Consider the following 20,089-nt stretch of genomic DNA (forward strand, 5'->3'; position numbering starts at 1 on the left):
CCGTGTTTAGCTATATTGTGTTGATAGAAGTGCAGTAATAGCCTGCCTTGCTCAGATGGACTGTGTATTGTACCTGAAACCTGCGTTGCGCACCACCTCCCTCAACACTTGGAGCACTGGAGAGATTCTTGGATTACTGAAGGCATTTTTAGATCACTGTGGGCATTCTTGAATCTCTGGAAATTTTCTTGATCACTGTAGGAGTTCTTGGATCACGGGAGACAGTTTTGGATCTCTGGAAATGTCCTTGGATTACTGCAGGTTTTCTTGGATCACTGGAGACATTCTTGGATCACTTTAGACATTACTGGATGACTGTAGGTTGTCTTGAATCACTGTAGAGGTTCACAGATCAATAATGTAAGAGAATCTTCAAATTTTGACTTTACTTGTATTAGAGCTTGCTTCTGGGATTTGTGGCTCTATAGGTTTTCCCAGCAGCTTAGATTCACAGGTGTGGTTGATTGTGCTGGCTTGGTGTGGTTTGCTCCAGTGAGCCAATCTCTCAGGTCTGTTGCTCATATATATCAGCTTCTTTGTCAGTGTCTGCTGGTTTTCCTCTGTGCTGGGTCTGTTGTAGGCCTTCTAATCTGTCTGTGCTGGCATAGTCGCCAGTTTTTTTTCCGTATCTGTATATCTGTCCATGCATCTCTGTGCTGGGTCTGTTTAAGGCCTTCTGATCTGTCTGTGCTGGCATTGTCACCAGTTCTGATTCTGAATCTGTATATGTGTGCATGTATACCTGTGCTGCTTGGATCATTTACCATCTAGGGCTAGTTAGGTCCTTAGGTTTCGGTGCGGGGTCGTCCCTATCAGGACAATTGCCCTGCTTGCAGGCGGGTATCCTGGGGTTAGTTGACTTGTCTCGTTAGAGTTGGGATCGTGAGACAATAAGGACCCTTGAAGTAAGCTCGTGGTTTAAGTGACTTGGCGAATCCATGAACTAATTCCTTGTACTAATTATAACAATTCCATCTGTATATTCGTGTGCTGGTGAGTATTGTGGGTGTTTGGTAGTCTGTCTGTAGTGGCCCAGCAGGTCCTACAGAACACCCACAGCAACACCTGTCCTGTCACACCTGTCTATGTGACATCCTTGGACATAGAAGGTGTCATCCGTAGGAGAGACCCTGTTTCTCCCTTTTTCTCTACTAAGCCTAGAGCTTAGCTCTGACGTCAGCTGGTGCCCTATAGACTGACAGTCAGCTTTTAAATTCATTGGTGTGAAAATCCAGGGGTGGGAAAGCAACACAACAAATCCTTATGCAGATTGGGAGGAGTGGTAAAAGTGCAGGAATGAGAAGAGGGGATAAAAGCAGCAGTGAGTGATCAGTAAGAGGCTTTTTGCTTCTGGCTTCCAGCCAGTCACTGTGTGTCAGAGAGTGCAGTCAGTCATGTCAGCAGAGGAGATCCAGACAGGAGAGAGAAAGGAGTTCACCCCCATCATCCCAAGGTTAAGCGAGGTTCCCTTTCCACTCCCTTGGTGCTTATGTGATAGTGAGTAGAAAAAATCCCAGAGGTTGAAATCTCTGCATCACTGCCATCGTCACGTGTAATACTGCATCGCTGCCATCTACAACTGTACATTGTAATTGTCCTTTTGAAACAGCTTAGTAAACCTGATTGCTCCTAGTTTTACTATTATAAGCTACCGGACTCGTCTCATTTATTTCTTTGGCATTCCATCCCGAGAGACTCGGAAAGGAGTATTGGCATCACCCGTGAAAACAACAGATGCGTCTGTTACTCCTACCACAGTACATACTTTAGGCCACTGCACAACCCCGGAGCAGAGCACCCTGTATCCATCTCTCTGTTCTGAGTTCTGTCTGTATTGCTGAGTCTGTTCCATAGTTCTGTCTATCCCTTCTCAGTTCTGCTTTGCTTTCTGAGTTCTGTTTATGTAGTTTGAGTTCTGTCTGTATTCCTGTATCTGAGTTTGTTCTGAATTCCTGGCTACAGTCCCTCTACCTGAGGAGTCAGCTGCCTACCACTCCAGGATAGGTCTCAGCCTGGTTGGTTGGTCCAGTGGATCCACATTCCGTAAATCCGTAACAGTATTCTGAAGCAATGGATCCCGCTGATCTCCTTGGGTGAGAAAGACATAAAAACTTGATATGGTGGAGTGCTGGCTTTAGCCAACAATGCTGAGGAGTTGACTCTATTGAGTTAATCATTGTTTCTCAGTGTCCAGAATCTTCTGTCACAAGTCTCTTGGATTGATTTAAAATGTACCTTAATAACAGTATTCACATATTCAGCTGGTTACAGTTAAGATGTAGACATTTACATACAACACAGGGATGTCCAATATAAAATTAAACCAACATAGAAGGGGGTTCTTTACTGTAAGAGCAGTGAGACTATGGAACTCTCTGCCTGAGGATATGATGATGGCGAACTCACTTAAAGAGTTCAAGATGAGTTTGGATGCCTTTTTTAAGTGCAACAATATTACATGTTATATTCCTATTTTATTCAGAACAGTCGGTTATCCGGGGGTTATTCTGATTGCCAGATTAGAGTCGGGAAGGATTTTTTTCCACTACAATGAGGAAAATAGTTTTCTTCTTCTTCATTGGGGTTTTTTGCCTTCCTCTGGATCAACAGTGGGGGTAATAGGCTAAATAATAGGCTAAACTGGTTGGACATAAGTCTTTTCTTTCAGCCTTATACACTATGTTATTGGTAACTGTAACAGATGCCACAGTCCCTTCTGGGTCTAATCTCTCACACCACACCCTGATTTTTTATTATTGTTTTCTCTCCGCTGTCTTCCTGGTACGACTCTGCAGCTTGTGCCAAGTGATCAAAGATCAGAGCTCTGAAGTCTCTGCACATGCACAGAAGCCTGGATGTACAGGTAAATGGATAGACTATGGCAGGGACTGGGGTTGGAGGGATTCAAATGGACACCTGGGTGTGAATTCTGATGGTGATGAATGGTCCTCGTTGTGGAGAACTTGTCACCTGTACAGCAGTTGTCTGACTTGCAGGATCAGGGACGTTTTAACACTTTGGTGTGACCAGTGCAAAAGTGGCCATGTGTAGCCCCTCCAGACATTTTCTACACTCCAGAGAATAATGCAGACTTATTCTCACTTGATTCTCCCTGAAGGACTCGCATGTTGCTGGGCTCTCCTAGTGATGCTCTGTTTCTCTGGATGCAGCTGCTTGCCTTTTTTCCTGTCTTCCTTCCTTCAGTGCAGTCGCTCTGCTCCTCACAGGACTCCCTTCCTTTCTGCTTGCCTGCTCCACTGCAAGTTGGCTCTTCAACCCGAGGCTATGAACAGGGCCCTCTCTCTATGTGGGCCCAGACTGCCATGAAGACTTTTTCCAGTGATGACCTACACTCTCCTCACTCTGCTGTTAACCCTAATTCTCCCCGAAGTGTCCCCTATGCAATCATGCCCTGACACAGTAATATATGCCCCACTATGCTTACCAAAAAAATAACAATGCTCACTTATGCCCCCAAAGTAATAAGCCCCCTCTATGGTCCCATGATGATGAACTTCCACTCTGTGGCTCCATGGTAATAAGTGGTGGCATAAAGGGGGCTTATCTGCTCACTGCCATGTTAATACGAGTTTTAATGATTTTTGCACCCCTTCCTCCTGGTTTTCAGCTATATTCACATTCATAGGGCGCAAGCACAACTGAATAAGGTGCTGCTTCCCAGGGGGCCTAGTGCACTACTTGGCCTATGGATGAAACAGCCTTGCGTAAACTGTTTGGATATTTCTACAGTACATCTACCAGTAAGAGATAGTCTGCTCTATAGACTGATAGAAGTCCCACATAACAATACATGCAGAATAATGATGGCTTTATCTGTAACACTCCATACAAAGCCAGACAGCTGCTTCAGGGTATTTGCTCCTCATCAGTGTACAGTAGGAGTCTGGCTTTGCTAGTGAGAGACGCTATCTTTTCTCCTTAGGGAGAGCACCTAGATGGTGAGTCTGGCTTTGCTTTTAATTCCCAGTTATTGTTACAAGACTTGTATAAAGAGTCTGACTTTGGCTTGAAGGAATGCTGCCTTCCAATAGGTGGCTCTGGGTAGGTTTTATTTCATCTCCCTTATTTGCATATTACCCAGAGGAGCGTGCATTGCCATTTGAGTCTCCTCACTCACCATCTAGGTGCTCTCATTAAGGAGAAAATATACTGTTTCAGACCCCCATCCAGGCCTCTCATTAGCAAAGCCAGACTGTACACCTGATGAAGAGAAAATATTCTGAAACAGCAGTCTGTACATGGAGTCTGGCTTTGCTTCTGTTTCCCAGCTGTTGTCACAAGGCTTGTAAGAATCCTGCCTTCCAATAGGTGGCACTGTAGACGTTTCATTCTGTCTCTCTTATTTATATCTTATCTGTAGAGTGAGGTATAAATGACCTGCAATCAGGAAGAAGAGTAGGGGTGGCATCATGACATCCACCCTGGCCCACATGACCACACCTTCAATGCATTTGCACATTTATTTGGCACTGGGCACCAATGAGTGCCTTCTTCCTTATACTTCCTGCCCCTGAGGTGTTGCATGATGGAAATCCCTCAGTGGGCATAGTGTATGATGTGCCCCTCTTCACAACCCTCCTATGACATCACCTGTGGTTTATGGACTGTTTAGCCAACAGGGAGGTGTTGTCCCTAGCCGGCCAATCAACCATAATGGAAATGTATTTATTCTGGGCCCGCCCCTACATGGATGCTGGTTATTGTCCTGCCTGAGATGTTTGGTGAGACAGAGGGCTCCTGTCAGCTAAGTAATTGTGGCTCTTTATTCTGTGTGGAGGTTTATTCACTTCTGCCAAATACTATGTTATCTACAATGCTTTTTCTATCTGCATTAAATATCTTCCCTATCCTGCATTTAGGGACAGTGTAGTGCCCATATGTTCCTGACCTCTAGTGAGGTGATTGCCCTGCTTATAAGCAAGGTTTGCCACATGAACATTAGTTAGGGATAGTGTTCCCATCCTGTATTTCTTGTTCCAAATAATGATGATCTCCTCTGTAAAATTGTAGAGTGATAGTTTCCTCTACACAGTGACAGTCTCCTTTACAGAGCGATAGTCTTCTATACAGAGCGATGGTCTCCTCTACAGAATGATGGTCTCCTGTACAGAATCACAGACGTGATGGAGGTGATGTTTTACCTGTTGTGTGATTATCTTACCAGTAGAGTAATGTATATATACGTGGCAAGTAAAGGTCTTCCATGTGGATTGATGCACATCCTTATAGACCTCAACTTTTTCTGCTGTCCTGGTCAGAAGATGGTGACTTCCCATGTCATAAAGAATTGCTGGTCAGTTTTCTATGACTGGTCCCACCATGAATGTTAAGTAATGAGTCTGAAATACAAAAGAGCTATCAGCAAAACAAAAATTTCTGCGCTCAATAAATAGTGTTATTTAAAAATTTTTTTCCAGAGCTTCATTTAATCCTACTGGATTTAATGTTTGTAGTCGAAAAATCCAGTACATTTCTCGTTTTTTCAGTAAGGAAAATATTTCTGGTTTAATTTTCTCAAGAGGTATAACTTTTAGACCTCTTGGGTCTTTATTGTGTTCTTTTTTAAAATGTTTTGAAATGCTGTGTTTTTCGAAGCCATTCACTATATTGTTGCGGTGCTTATTAATGCGTGTTCGTAAAGGATTAATAGTGCGTCCTACATATCTTAGCCCACATGGGCATTGTAGGAGGTATATCACAAATTTAGAACTGCATGTTAAGAGTGATTGAATCTTGTGTGTTTTTTTTGGAGTTGTTATTGATAATGGTATTTCTTTTTTTCCATGCGTGATATGTGTGCAACATTTGCATCTAGAGATTCCACATTTGAATACGCCTTGAATCGGTTTTAGCAATTGGTTCGTATCCTTTATAACTTTATTATGTTTATTTTTTTGTTTTTTAAAAGGACAAGAGGGAGCTAGTATGTCTTTAATTGTTTTATTTCGTCTGAACGTTATTATTGGCCTTTCAGATAGATTTTTTTGTAAAAAAGGATCGTCTTTTAAAATGTTCCAATGTTTTTGCAGAATATTTCGAATTCCTCCATGTTGCGTGTTGTACTTTGTTATAAATCTTGATTGAAGGCTATGATTCTCTTCTTCCGCTCTTTTATTTCTTTGTTTCTGCTTCTCTCTTCTTTGTTCAGTTGTTCTTATCAATGCTTTCTTGTAGGCTGATTCAACAAGTTGTGTTGGGTATTGTTTTTCATGGAACCGTTGTTTTAATATTACTGATTGCGTCATAAAGTCCTCAACATTGGAGCAATTCCGATGCATGCGAACAAACTGGCCATATGGGATATTACTTTTCCATGCTTTTGCGTGACAACTAGTGAACTTTAAATAGCTATTTGTGTCTGTCGGCACATTATGACACGCCCCCAATATGGCTGCCCCCACCAGCGGTATGATTTGTAAGTAATCTATCTCCTATATATATGTGAGTATTTTATGTTACATTATGGCTTGAGAAAGGTGCCTGTGTGCACTGAAACGCGTTGCCTGTTATTTTAGCGAAGTTTTGAAATTAAAGTTGCTATTGCATCATTTTTAAAAAACGTGTGGGAAACATCTATTTGGAGACTGCAGGAGTCATCACTTCAAGGAGGGGGCTCATGGTCATCATACCCCCCTCCTCCCCAGTAAGTGTAACTCCTATACTTTCTTTGACGGATCACTATTTGTGGTTTCACACTATTTATTGAGCGCAGAAATTTTTGTTTTGCTGATAGCTCTTTTGTATTTCATTTCTTTGGGATCACTCTCTTATGAGAGACCCCAGTTATTTCTGCAGCTCTCCCCCGGGTATTGGAGGATCAAAATAGTGCTGAGTTCCACTGCATGTCAACCTTGAGGCGCTATCTGGTTTACCTTCAAGTAATGAGTCTGGGTCCAGAGTTGTTGATTCAGCTGATGTAGCCGACGGCAATGATTCCAGGTCTATGTTCTTTATTGTGAAGTTTTATACTGGAAAACAAAGCATCACCTCTATAGCAAGTCAGATCTATCATACAGAGCCACTAAACAGCCCAGAATCTAAAGGACCAACATAACACTTTAAAAAAAGAGATGTGACGGTATAAAGGTACAAAAACAGCAAGAGTTGGATTTATTCCTCCATCACTAGCAGCAACATTTCAACCTGTCGGTCTTTGTCAAGCTTTTTTCAAGCTTTGTCAAGTTTTATATTGCTGCTTTATCTGGTATATGAAACAGTGCCACTCTTATTCATGGTTATGTCTGGTATTGCAGCTCAGCTCCTTTCAAGTGACTGTCAGGTTCATCCCACAGATCGTATTTTTAATACAGAAGCTCCATTCTGATCTCATACAACCCCTTTGTGTCCCTCTGCAGTGTGTATAGAGAAAAGCTACACCAGTGCTCCTAGTAACTGTCCATGGCATGTCACAAACTAGAGGGTGACAACAGCACACACAATACCTCAGATACGTCGGAGGGAGGAACCACGGAAGTAGAGTATGCACGCTTCTGTAAAGAGGTCTGGATCCAAGACCTCCAGCAACAGGAACCGAAATCCAAGGAGGTAATTTCCAGCAAAAACTTTAATCCACCCAGGTAAAAAAGCACACAACGTTTCAACCACTGAAAACTGTAGTCTTTGTCAAGTCTTGACAAAGACCACAGTTTTCAGTGGTTGAAACGTTGTGTGCTTTTTTACCTGGGTGGATTAAAGTTTTTGCTGCAAATTACCTCCTTGGATGCTGCTTCTATTCTATCATATTTCTGTCCATGGCATGTCCTCAGGAATAGACGCTCCTAGTTGGACAGAAAATAACCTCAACCATCAGGTTGCTTCAGCTTCATTAATGATGCAATGCTTGGAGTCACGTGGCCTACAGAGAGATAGTATGGACCCAACGTGAGCTAAGGATACACCACATACTATTGACATGAGATGCTTACTGTATAGTATTTTATTTATTTGTTACTGATGGCATACCTCCCAAATTTTGAACAACAAAAAGTGGGAGATTTCCTGTGGTGCGAGTAGCAAATTTGTGTTTACATTAGGCCATGCCCTTTTTACTTTAAGCCATGGTTTTTGTGTCCCTTACAATAATAGTTTCCCTTAGTGACCTCCTCATAATAATAGTGCCCCTGAGTGACCATTCACATGATATCTTTCATGTAAAGTTCCTTCACCTCCCCAGACCCTCAACCTTCTTGGCCAGGTTGAGAAGGGAAGTTCACCGCTGAGACAGAGCACATCTTCGCCGCTCATCCCCGCACCAAGCCCGTCTCAATAATGTTTGCAGTGGTTTCTTGGGGCTGGCAGCTTAGGTGAGGTGTGTGCTGGAGTCACCTCTCTATCTTCCTATGACAGCGTTGGTTCTCGATGTATATGTGTCCACTAACATCATCACAGGCACTTATACACTGCAGAACGTAGCTGCCTGAAGACGGTCATACACAGAACTCATAAAATCCTAAAGGAAAACACAAGTCAATCATCCTGGGAGGGCAGGACAGCCCCCAAAATTTAGGACTGTCCCACTGAATCTGGGATGGTTGAGACCCTTGCTGATTGTTGCATATGTGACATCAATAATACAACGCTTTTGGTGAAGAGGCATCATCCAGAGCTCCCCTATACCTCATTAATAAAATGCAGATCTTCTTACCTTTCCTCTTAGCTCAACATATCCATCATGTGAGGTGTGAGATAACCAGATTTGGAGAAAAAACATGATTTTGGAATACTCATTCTCATCTCTATCCTTCGTCTTTTTGTGGCCATCCTCTCAATCTCATTATCACAAACGTACGCCCACCATCCATGCTTGTCATGAAAGTATTCACATGATGTCTTCACAGGAACTGAACCGAATGTAAAATGACTCGGCACCAAAGACACACAGTCGGGATCTTCTCAAGAGATGGAGAGGACAACTACAAGTGGCTTATTAACTTGCTGCGGACCGGGATGTTCCAGAGTGTTGTGGAGCTCGTGCTTCCCATTTATATATCCAATACTGCCAGGAACTTCAACAGAGGTCTAAATGAGAGCTCCTTTGCCATCGTGTACCACACCAAGAAGAGAGGACGCCTTAATATTGCAAATGTGACCGATTCTCTGTATGATGAAGAACTGGAGGAACTCTCCAGACACTTGGGTAAGGATGAAGGAAGCTGCTCCTCAACATGTACCAGCAGTCCCTTGAAATATGAGTAGGAATGGAACCCCATTCCAAGTACTCATGTACAGACAGCTGTTTTGAGTATATTGTCCTTCATCAGTGTAAGTTGGGTTATGGTCTGGCTAAGTGAGAGGCCATCAGTGACTCCATGTAGGCATGTGGTGCTCTCCACAAGGAGAAACATTACCCCCAGACTTGCAGCGTCTTAGGAGCGGGCTCACAGCCGAGGAGACAGCGGGGTAAAGAAAGGCCTTGTCACAGGGCTCTACCAGCCTCTCCCCTGGGGTTAGTTCGGAACCTGACCATGTTACTGCTGGGGAAGATGAAGAGGGTTGTAACTGGGAGTTACCTTAAGTCCAATTGTCACTTGTGATGCCATCATTCTGTCCTCTGTGGTGGATCTCCAAATGTAATAAAGTAGTCCACACTCAGGGCAACTTTCTGAACAAGAGCCAGGAACGGTTGATTCTTTTTGTTTACTGAACACTTCTGAACCAATTAAATAGTCTTAAGGTGACTACCCACTACAGTTTTTTTTCACTGCGAAATTCGCAGCGTTTTTTTTTTCTGCAGGGGTCTATGGGACTCTTAATGTTAAGGGTGACTACCTACTAGCGTTTTTTCCCCGCTGCGAATGCACTGCGTTTTTTTCCAATTGTCAATGGGACTTTCTAATGTTAAAATCGCAACGCGACGCAACTTGCATTTTTGGTGCATTGCATTTTTAACATTAAAAAGTTCCATTGACAATTGGAAAAAAACGCAGCGAATTCGCAGCGAAAAAAAAACGCTAGTGGAAGTCACCCTTAGGCTGGGTTCACGCAGGGCAGATTCCCGTCTGAAATCTCGCGGTTTAGCCGCAGCAAAAACCGCGAGATTTCCGCCGGGAGAACCGCCACGGTTTAAGCTGCGGCGGCTTTGAAGCGGCCCGGCCGCATGCTTTTCCATTGTGGCCGGCGCTCCCATAGAGGAGAGCGCGGCCGCGATGTAAATAAACAAAAAAAAGAAAGTAAACAGACATGCTGCTTCTTTCGAAACCGGATTTACCGCAGCGGATTGGCCGTCCCGTGTGGACGAGGTTTCTGAGAAATCTCATCCACATGGCTGGCTAATCCCGAGATTAGCGGCCGCGGGCGGATCTGCTGCGGCAAAACTGTGGCAAATCCACCCTGTGTGAACCCAGCCTCACAGCAATAAGTTGTAATGGTGCAGCAGGGAGGATTCTAGGGGTATTCAGATCATTCACGGTCCAAGTTATCTGCAAACCTCCTTCATAATAACTGACACTGACAAGACATTGGCACGAGACAGACATTGGACATTATGCAGGGGCCCTACCAGCTCTGGGCCACTACAGACTCACATTGATGGCCTCTCACCATACATTCAGAATGTTACTGCACACTTAGGAAGGGTAAAAATGCTGAAAGAGCTGTATTCTGGTTTGGCTTACATCTCTGGTCATGTTTCAAAGCCTGTTAGTAGGTTGAAAATTAATTCTTAGGGTAGTTCCTCTTCCAGTAGGTGATGCTGTAGAGGACTGTTCTGTCACTTATTTGCATTTTTTTTCCCCCAGAGAGCATTGCTTGGCCTATGGGACTTCTTAATTCCTTGTAGTGGTCTCTTTTGTTGTGCTCTCCACAAGAAGAAATATTACCCCCTTGGGCTCACAGTAATGACCTCTCACGCAGAGTTGTAACTCAGAATCAGCTGTCTATACATAGATACTCTGGTTTGTCTTATATCCCCAGTCATATTTCAAGGCCTATTAAGAGGAGAGATAGTCACAGGTGGTTACCTTCCAATAGGTGGCACTGTGGATGATTATTCCAGCACTCATGTGCTTTCCTATGTAATCTTTCTCCAAGTGGTGAGCACCAAGGCCTGTTAAATGGTTGGAGATTGACTTATATGGTTGCTATCCAATGAATGGCACTAGAGATCCAATTGGGCTTATTTCTGGTTTATTTACATACCTTTTTTCCCAGCGAGCACTGCCCAGGCTATAAGATGCCCTACACCATCTCAGTGCTCTCCACAAGGAGAAACATTATCCCCTTAGACCCAGTAAATAACTGCACATGGTCTGCCACTCAGGGAGAAGAAATGTGATTGTGTTGGTGGATGACTTGGAGGACAGCAGTGATAGCAACATGAGAAGAATACTGCAAGAACAACGCCTGGACGTCTCCGTCTGTGAACTGATGCTTATCAGCGAGAGGGAGAAGGAATCGTCCAACCTGAGCGGTGAAGACCCAAAATTTATTCAGTCCCCGATCTCTGCACAAATGCAAGATGCTTACAACATGCTCTACGACAAACTACGGAATCTAAAGAGCATCTTGGAAGACGCTCCACACAACAATGCAGGTACCAGCCATGAACCAGGAGTAGAAAGGCTCCACGTCCACTAAAGTTCTGTTCTCTTCCACGACTTCTTTCATTTAATTAGTAATTATACCAACAGTGATAACCACTGATGGAAGCTGCTGCAGGGTCTCATCTGGTGGTTGATGGTTTTTGTGATATCTGTGGAAAGGGAAGACTCACACAAGTGTGAATCAGGTGGGTGGTGGTCACGTTATGGCGCGGCAGGGACAGGCGGAGGTGGCATTTGTTTTACAAAAATAACTTAACAACATGTAATTTGTATCATTTGGCTCCACTTGTATTTGTCGTTATGTAATAACTCAGCATAGCAAATATATCTTTATCGATATAACAAGTCACTTCAATCTTGTAACTATCACCTGCATCATTCACCTTCCCAGAATTTCAGAGCTCTGCAGCATATCCTGGACCTCGCAGACTCAGTGCGCCATAGGTGTGACAGTATTTTGGCAACAATACTTCTATGTTATTCCATATTGCATACTTACGCTATCAAAGTGTCTTATTTTCCCGTTAAACAGTGAAGTAAGTCCTCCCTGACAACACTTCAACATGCCGTAAACTGGGTAGTCAGGGCCCTTTCTGTCGCTGGCAGTCACACTCCTGGTAGCTCCTCAGCATAGAGAACCTTTTGGCACGGCCTCCACCTTTGTGTTCTGCTTCCTTCTTCTCTCACATTACTGAATTCAGTGCTGCATCACAGTCCTAAGATAGCCACTGGCCCTGCCCCACAGTGTCACATGGAGCTACACAACCAAGCAGAATTCTCTTCTAGAAGTTCCTAATACAGTCCAATAGCTCTATTGACTTCTATTAACAATCTTCTCTGGTTATGCTTGAGTTCCCTCTTGTGTCCAACTTTAACAGCACAGCCTGCAACTTGAAGAACAGCTATACTTGTTATTTTAATGTACAGAATAGACTATTTTAAGCATTTTTGCAACAGGTTTTATCAGCCAATTTTACAAAACTTAACTTACAAAACCCTTCTACAGTTGTGCAAATCTGTCTTCACCTCACTGGATAACAGAAGGGGATGCTACATCTGTGTCTGCTGCTGTTCTCTGTAGTACAGCTCTATCCAATATACAAGATCATTTTATTAATAACTGCATTTTATTTAATGTAATCTCAACTCTCCCCTGCCCCCCTATGTGTCCCACCACCATGGGTGCTCTATAAATCCCCGTCCCGCTCCTGCCACTATCCCTACGGTGCACTGTGTGAGGAGAAGCTATTCTGTTTTGCAGATGGCTTCTCCTTTTCACAGTGCCTGCTGGACTCAATTGCATCATCTGCATGTCAGTGCATCGTTTTCTGACATACACTAGTGATAACCCAATGCACTGATACCCTGACAGTGCAATCGGGTCTGACGGGTTCTGTAAGGGGGGAAGTCGTCTGCCGAATAGAACAGCCTCTTTTAACATAGTGTACCACCAGGGACTGTGGCAGGAGTGGGATGGGGATTTATAAAATGCACGCGGTGGTGATACACATTGGGGCGCAAAAGATATTTGAGATTACATTAAATAAAATGCAGTCATTAATAAAATGGTCTTGTATATTGGATATAGCTGTACTAGAGAGAACAGCAGCAGGCACAGCTGGAGCGCCCCCTTCTGTTATGCAGTGAGTAAGGTGATGGAATTCTCAGCCCTGTTTTCACCTACTTGCACAGCTGAAGAGGGCTTTGTAAGTAAAATGTGCAGAATAGGCTGATAAAGCCTATTGCAAAAATGCTTAAATTGTCTATTCTGTACATAAAAAATGTAGCTACTCTTTAAATATAGATATCCATCCAGAATTCTTCAAAGTGGCCAACAGTGACTGAGCCATGATCATAAGTGAGAGGGGAGCATAGTTCTGCTCACCCCCCTTACATATATAGCCAAGGTGTGAAAAGTGGCCAAATAGTCCCTCAAACCTTCTCATATGGGCAGATAAGAGGAGAGCAAAACAAGGATCTGGGTTGGTAGACTATAGATATGAATCAGCCTTAAGATTCCGGACATATTGGTGGTGTCCATCTGGTAAACCCTTAGGGACTTTCCGTGGTATGTATATCATGCTGGTGTGTTATGGTGGGAGCTGATGGCCAAGTGAAAGTAAACTATAACTAATGAATGTAGTTCTTCATTAAAGTCAGTGAATGTGTCCTGCAGCGTTATCTGCACTTACACCTCTTGCCGGTGAACTTCCAGAATATGAACCTCTGCGTACCGCTGTGGTGTATAGATTCAGATGCACTGAGAGCTCTACTGATTGGTTTTCAGTTCATTGTACTTTGGATTTAACCCCTTAAGTACACAGCCATTTTTCTTTTCTTCTCTCTGCTTTCAAAACATCATTACTTTCCTTTTTATTTTCCCACCAACATACCCATAGGAGGGCCTGGTTTTTATGGGATCACTGTATTTTTCAGTCGTACCATTTGATATACTATATGACGTACTGAAAAACGGTAAAAAGTTTCCAAGTGGAGTGAAATGGAAAAAAGGCAATTTCCCCCTTTTGTAAGGGGGGGTGTCTTGTTTTTAGTGTTCCAGGGGTCAATACGGTTACAATGCTACCACATTTATATTGTTTTCATTGCCCTACTTTAAGAAAAATGAAATATATATATTTTTTACTTTCTGTCACCTTCTTCTGACCACCATAACCTTTCATTTCTCCATTGATGGTGCTCTATTGTTGGTTGTTTTTTGCCCGACGACCTGTTGTTTCTATTGCTACCATTTTAGGGAACATATAACGTTTTGATCTCTTTTTATTTTACATTGTCCTATTGTATCCATGGATGCATAATAATTAGAGATGAGCGAACGCGTTCGTCCGAGCTTGATATCCGTGCGAATATTAGGGTGTTCGGGATGTTCGTTATTCGTAACGAACACCATGCGGTGTTCTGGTTACTTTCACTTCCTTCCCTGAGACGTTAGCGCGCTTTTCTGGCCAATTGAAAGACAGGGAAGGCATTACAACTTCCCCCTGCAACGTTTAAGCCCTATACCACCCCCCTGCTGTGAGTGGCTGGCGAGATCAGGTGTTCGCCTAATATAAAAGTCGGCCCCTCCCGCGGCTCGCCTCAGATGCCTGGTGAGTTAGATGAGGGACAGTGCTGTTTATACCGGAGCTGCTGTAGGGAAAGAATTGGTAGTTAGTGTAGGCTTCAAGACCCCCCAAAGGTCCTTATTAGGGCCACTGATAGCTGTGTGTTGGCTGCTGTTAGCAGTGCCATTTTTTTTTTCTCAAAATCGGCTCTGCAGAGCGTTGCACCTGGCATTAGGGACAGAAGTGCTGCATAGGCAGGGAGAGTGTTAGGAGTGAGTGTAGCCTTCAAGAACCTCAACGGTCCTTTCTAGGGCCATATTTATCCGTGTGCAGTACTGTCCAGGCTGCTGTTAGCTGTGCTGCATTTTTTTTGGGCTTCTCAAAATCGCCTCTGCAGAGCATTGCACCCACCATTGATACTGCAGGGAAAGAATTGTATAGGCAGGGCCACAACACAGTTATTATTCATTGAATATACGCAGTGCTGCCTTTTGCTTGTAAAACAAGTGAAAATAATTCTATTTGTCCAGCCTCTGTCCGTCCTTACGGGCGGTGGACACGTGTGAGCTGCGTGAAGAACAGTGCTAAATCATACGCACCCAGCTACGCTTTACTGCTGGCTTCGCCATTTGCTTTCCTTAATTGGGAAAAAAAATACCTGCTCTGCCAGAGTTATAATAACTCTGCTACCCTCACGTTCTGTGACACATTAGCAGGGACACAGCACAGTTATTAAACTTCTCATGTTCATTGAATATACGCAGTGCTGCCTTTTGGTGGAAAAACAAGTGAAAACAAATCTATTTGTCCAGCCTCTGTCCGTCCTTACGGGCGGTGGACACGTGTGAGCTGCGTGAAAAACATTGCTAAATCATACGCACCCAGCTACGCTTTACTGCTGGCTTCGCCATTTGCTTTCCTTAATTGGGAAAAAAAATACCTGCTCTGCCAGAGTTATAATAACTCTGCTACCCTCACGTTCTGTGACACATTAGCAGGGACACAGCACAGTTATTAAACTTAGATTATTCATTCACTAGAGGCAGTGGGGCCTTTCGTTTTCCAAAAAGGGAAAAAATTATATTTGGCCTGCAGTCTTGCGCCAATTTATTTCCTGCCTGTGAAATCAAATCACTGGTAATACAGCATGCTGAGGGGTAGGGGTAGGCCTAGAGGACGTGGACGCGGCCGAGGACGCGGAGGGCCAAGTCAGGGTGTGGGCACAGGCCGAGCTCCTGATCCCGGTGTGTCGCAGCCGACTGCTGCGCGATTAGGAGAGAGGCACGTTTCTGGCGTCCCCACATTCATCGCCCAATTAATGGGTCCACGCGGGAGACGGTTATTAGAAAATGAGCAGTGTGAGCAGGTCCTGTCCTGGATGGCAGAAAGTGCTTCGAGCAACCTATCGTCAACACGCAGTTCTGCGCCGTCCACTGCTGTAAATCCGAATCCTCTGTCTGCTGCTCCTCCTTCCTCCCAGCCTCCTCACTCCACTACAATGACACCTGCTCAGGAGCGGGAACACTCCCAGGAACTGTTCTCGGGCCCCTGCTTAGATTGGGCAGCAGCGGTTCCTCTCCCACCAGAGGAGTTTATCGTCACTGATGCCCAACCATTCGAAAGTTCCCGGGGTCCGAGGGAAGAGGCTGGGGACTTCCGCCAACTGTCTCAACAACTTTCTGTGGGTGAGGAGGACGATGACGATCAGACACAGTTGTCTTGCAGTGAGGTAGTAGTAAGGGCAGTAAGTCCAAGGGAGCAGCGCACAGAGGATTCGGAGGAAGAGCAGCAGGACGATGAGGTGACTGACCCCACCTGGTGTGCAACGCTTACTCAGGAGGACAGGTTTTCAGAGGGGGAGTCAAGGGCATCAGCAGGGCAGGTTGCAAGAGGCAGTGCGGTGGCCAGGGCCAGGGGTAGAGGCAGGGCCAGACCGAATAATCCACCAAGTGTTTCCCAAAGCGCCCCCTCGCGCCATGCCACCCTGCAGAGGCCGAGGTGCTCTAAGGTCTGGCAGTTTTTCACAGAGACGCCTGACGACCGACGAACAGTGGTGTGCAACCTTTGTTGCGCAAAGCTCAGCCGGGGAGCCAACACCAACAGCCTCACCACCACCACCATGCGCAGACATATGATGGCCAAGCACCCCACAAGGTGGGACGAAGGCCGTTCACCGCCTCCGGTTTGCACCCCTGCCTCTCCCCCTGTGCCCCAACCTGCCACTGAGATGCAACCCCCCTCTCAGGACACAGGCACTACCGCCTCATGGCCTGCACCCACACCCTCATCTCCGCTGTCCTCGGCCCCATCCAGCAGTGTAGTTCAGCGCACCGTTCAGCCGTCGCTTGCGCAAGTGTTCGAGCGCAAGCGCAAGTACGCCGCCACGCACCCGCACGCTCAAACGTTAACCGTCCGCATAGCAAAATTCATCAGCCTTGAGATGCTGCCGTATAGGGTTGTGGAAACTGAGTCCTTCAAAAGTATCATGGAGGCGGCGGCCCCGCGCTACTCAGTTCCCAGTCGCCACTACTTTTCCCGATGTGCCGTCCCAGCCCTGCACGACCACGTCTCCCGCAACATTGTGCGCGCCCTCACCAACGCGGTTACTGCCACGGTCCACTTAACTACGGACACGTGGACAAGCACAGGCGGGCAGGGCCACTACATCTCCCTGACGGCACATTGGGTGAATTTAGTGGAGGCTGGGACAGAGTCAGAGCCTGGGACCGCTCACGTCCTACCCACCCCCAGAATTGCGGGCCCCAGCTCGGTGCTGGTATCTGCGGAGGTGTATGCTTCCTCCACTAAAGCACCCTCCTCCTCCTCCTCCTCCTCTGTCTCGCAATCAAGATGTGTTAGCAGCAGCATGTCGCCAGCAGTCGGTGTCGCGCGGTGTGGCAGCACAGCGGTGGGCAAGCGTCAGCAGGCCGTGCTGAAACTACTCAGCTTAGGCGATAAGAGGCACACGGCCCACGAACTGCTGCAGGGTCTGACAGAGCAGACCGACCGCTGGCTTGCGCCGCTGAGCCTCCAACCGGGCATGGTCGTGTGTGACAACGGGCGTAACCTGGTGGCGGCTCTGCAGCTTGGCAGCCTCACGCACGTGCCATGCCTGGCCCACGTCTTTAATTTGGTGGTTCAGCGGTTTCTGAAAAGCTACCCACGCTTGTCAGACCTGCTCGTAAAGGCGCGCCGGCTCTGCGCACATTTCCGCAAGTCCCACACGGACGCTGCCACCCTGCGCACCCTGCAACATCACTTTAAGCTGCCAGTGCACCGACTGCTGTGCGACGTGCCCACACGGTGGAACTCTACGCTCCACATGTTGGCCAGGCTCTATGAACAACGTAGAGCTATAGTCGAATACCAACTCCAACATGGGCGGCGCAGTGGGAGTCAGCCTCCTCAATTCCTTTCAGAAGAGTGGGCCTGGTTGGCAGACATCTGCCATGTCCTTGGTAATTTTGAGGAGTCTACCCAGGTGGTGAGCGGCGATGCTACAATCATTAGCGTCACCATTCCTCTGCTATGCATCTTGAGAAATTCCCTGCAAACCATAAAGGCAGCTGCTTTGCGCTCGGAAACGGGGGCGGGGGAAGACAGTATGCCGCTGGATAGTCAGGGCACCCTCCTGTCTATTTCTCAGCGCGTACAGGAGGAGGAGGAGGAGCATGAGGAGGATGAGGAGGAGGGGGAAGAGACAGCTTGGGCCGCTGCTGACGGTACACCGGCTGATTGCCTGTCATCCTTTCAGCGTGTATGGCCTGAGGAGGAGGAGGAGGAGGAGGAGGATCCTGAAAGTGATCTTCCTAGTGAAGACAGCCATGTGTTGCGTACAGGTACCCTGGCACACATGGCTGACTTCATGTTAGGATGCCTTTCTCGTGACCCTCGCGTTGCACGCATTCTGGCCACGACGGATTACTGGGTGTACACACTGCTCGATCCACGGTATAAGGAGAACCTGCCCACTCTGATTCCCGAAGAGGAAAGGGGTTCGAGAGTGTTGCTATACCACAGGACCCTTGCGGACAAGCTGATGGTAAAATTCCCAGCCGACAGCGCTAGTGGCAGAAGGCGCAGTACCGAGGGCAAGGTAGCAGGGGATGTGCGTAGATCGAGCAGCATGTACATCCCAGGCAGTGCAACAGTCTTTAAGGGCCTGGCCAGCTTTATGGCTCCCCACCAAGACTGTGTCACCGCTCCCCAGTCACGGCTGAGTCGGCGGGAGCACTGTAAAAGGATGGTGAGGGAGTACGTAGCGGATCGCACGACCATCCTTGGTGACGCCTCTGCCCCCTACAACTACTGGGTGTCGAAGCTGGACACGTGGCCTGAACTAGCCCTGTATGCCCTTGAGGTGCTTGCTTGTCCTGCGGCTAGCGTCTTGTCGGAAAGGGTGTTTAGTGCGGCTGGGGGAATCATCACAGATAAGCGTAGCCGCTTGTCAACCGACAGTGCCGACAGGCTAACACTCATCAAGATGAACAAAGGCTGGATTTCCCCAGACTTCTGTTCTCCACCAGCGGACAGCAGCGATACGTAAGCAATACGTAGGCTGCACCCACGGATGGAAGCTACGTTCTCTCTCACCATCCAAAACGGGGACATTTCTGCTTCATCAATCTGTGTCTAATATTCCTCCTCCTCCTCCTCCTGCTCCTCCTCCTGAAACCTCACGTAATCACGCTGAATGGGCAATTTTTCTTAGGGCCACAAGGCTCACTCAAATAATTTTTCAGAACAATTTTTATAAGTTTCAATTAGCTTAAAAGCGTTGGAACTTTAACTTGAACCAATTTTTCGTTACACTGGGCTGCCTCCAGGCCTAGTTACCACTTAAGCCACATTAACCAAAGCGATTCACCTGCCATCTTGGTTGGGCATGGCCAATTTTTACTGAGGTACATTAGTACTGTTGGTACACCAATTTTTTTGGGCCCTCACCTACAGTGTAATCATAGTAATTTCTATGTTCTTCGCCTGCACTCATGGTACAGAAAGGTGTGTGGGGTTGGCCTACACTTTAGCTACATAAATGTCACTTGTGCCTTGGCTATACTAAGGCTACTGAAATGGAACTAAGACTGCGCTCCCGCTATACTGCTGCTTCGGAATTGTTACTGGGGCCTGTCTTGAGTGCTACTATTGCTTACATGGAACGAAGACTGCGCTCCCGCTATACTGCTGCTTCAGAATTGTTACTGGGGCCTGTCTTGAGTGCTACTATTGCTTACATGGAACGAAGACTGCGCTCCCGCTATACTGCTGCTTCAGAATTGTTACTGGGGCCTGTCTTGAGTGCTACTATTGCTTACATGGAACGAAGACTGCGCTCCCGCTATACTGCTGCTTCAGAATTGTTACTGGGGCCTGTCTTGAGTGCTACTATTGCTTACATGGAACGAAGACTGCGCTCCCGCTATACTGCTGCTTCAGAATTGTTACTGGGGCCTGTCTTGA

At 46.2% G+C, this 20,089-nt stretch overlaps 1 protein-coding gene across 3 annotated transcripts in view; it reads left to right on the forward strand.

Moving 5' to 3' along the window:
* Window positions 1–2,823: 2,823 nt before the first annotated feature.
* Window positions 2,824–20,089, forward strand: part of LOC136577677 (uncharacterized) — a 31,383-nt gene continuing 14,117 nt past the window's right edge. For all 3 annotated transcript variants that reach the window (XM_066577590.1, XM_066577591.1, XM_066577589.1), the window contains exons 1-3: window positions 2,824–2,863; window positions 8,859–9,157; window positions 11,279–11,551. In XM_066577590.1, the coding sequence (XP_066433687.1) occupies window positions 8,878–9,157; window positions 11,279–11,551 (553 nt within the window). In that variant the 5' untranslated portion in view covers window positions 2,824–2,863; window positions 8,859–8,877. The remainder of the gene's footprint in view (window positions 2,864–8,858; window positions 9,158–11,278; window positions 11,552–20,089) is intronic.

This window comes from Eleutherodactylus coqui, chromosome 8 (genome assembly GCF_035609145.1).
Source record: "Eleutherodactylus coqui strain aEleCoq1 chromosome 8, aEleCoq1.hap1, whole genome shotgun sequence".
Classification (NCBI taxonomy): Eukaryota; Metazoa; Chordata; class Amphibia; order Anura; family Eleutherodactylidae; genus Eleutherodactylus; species Eleutherodactylus coqui.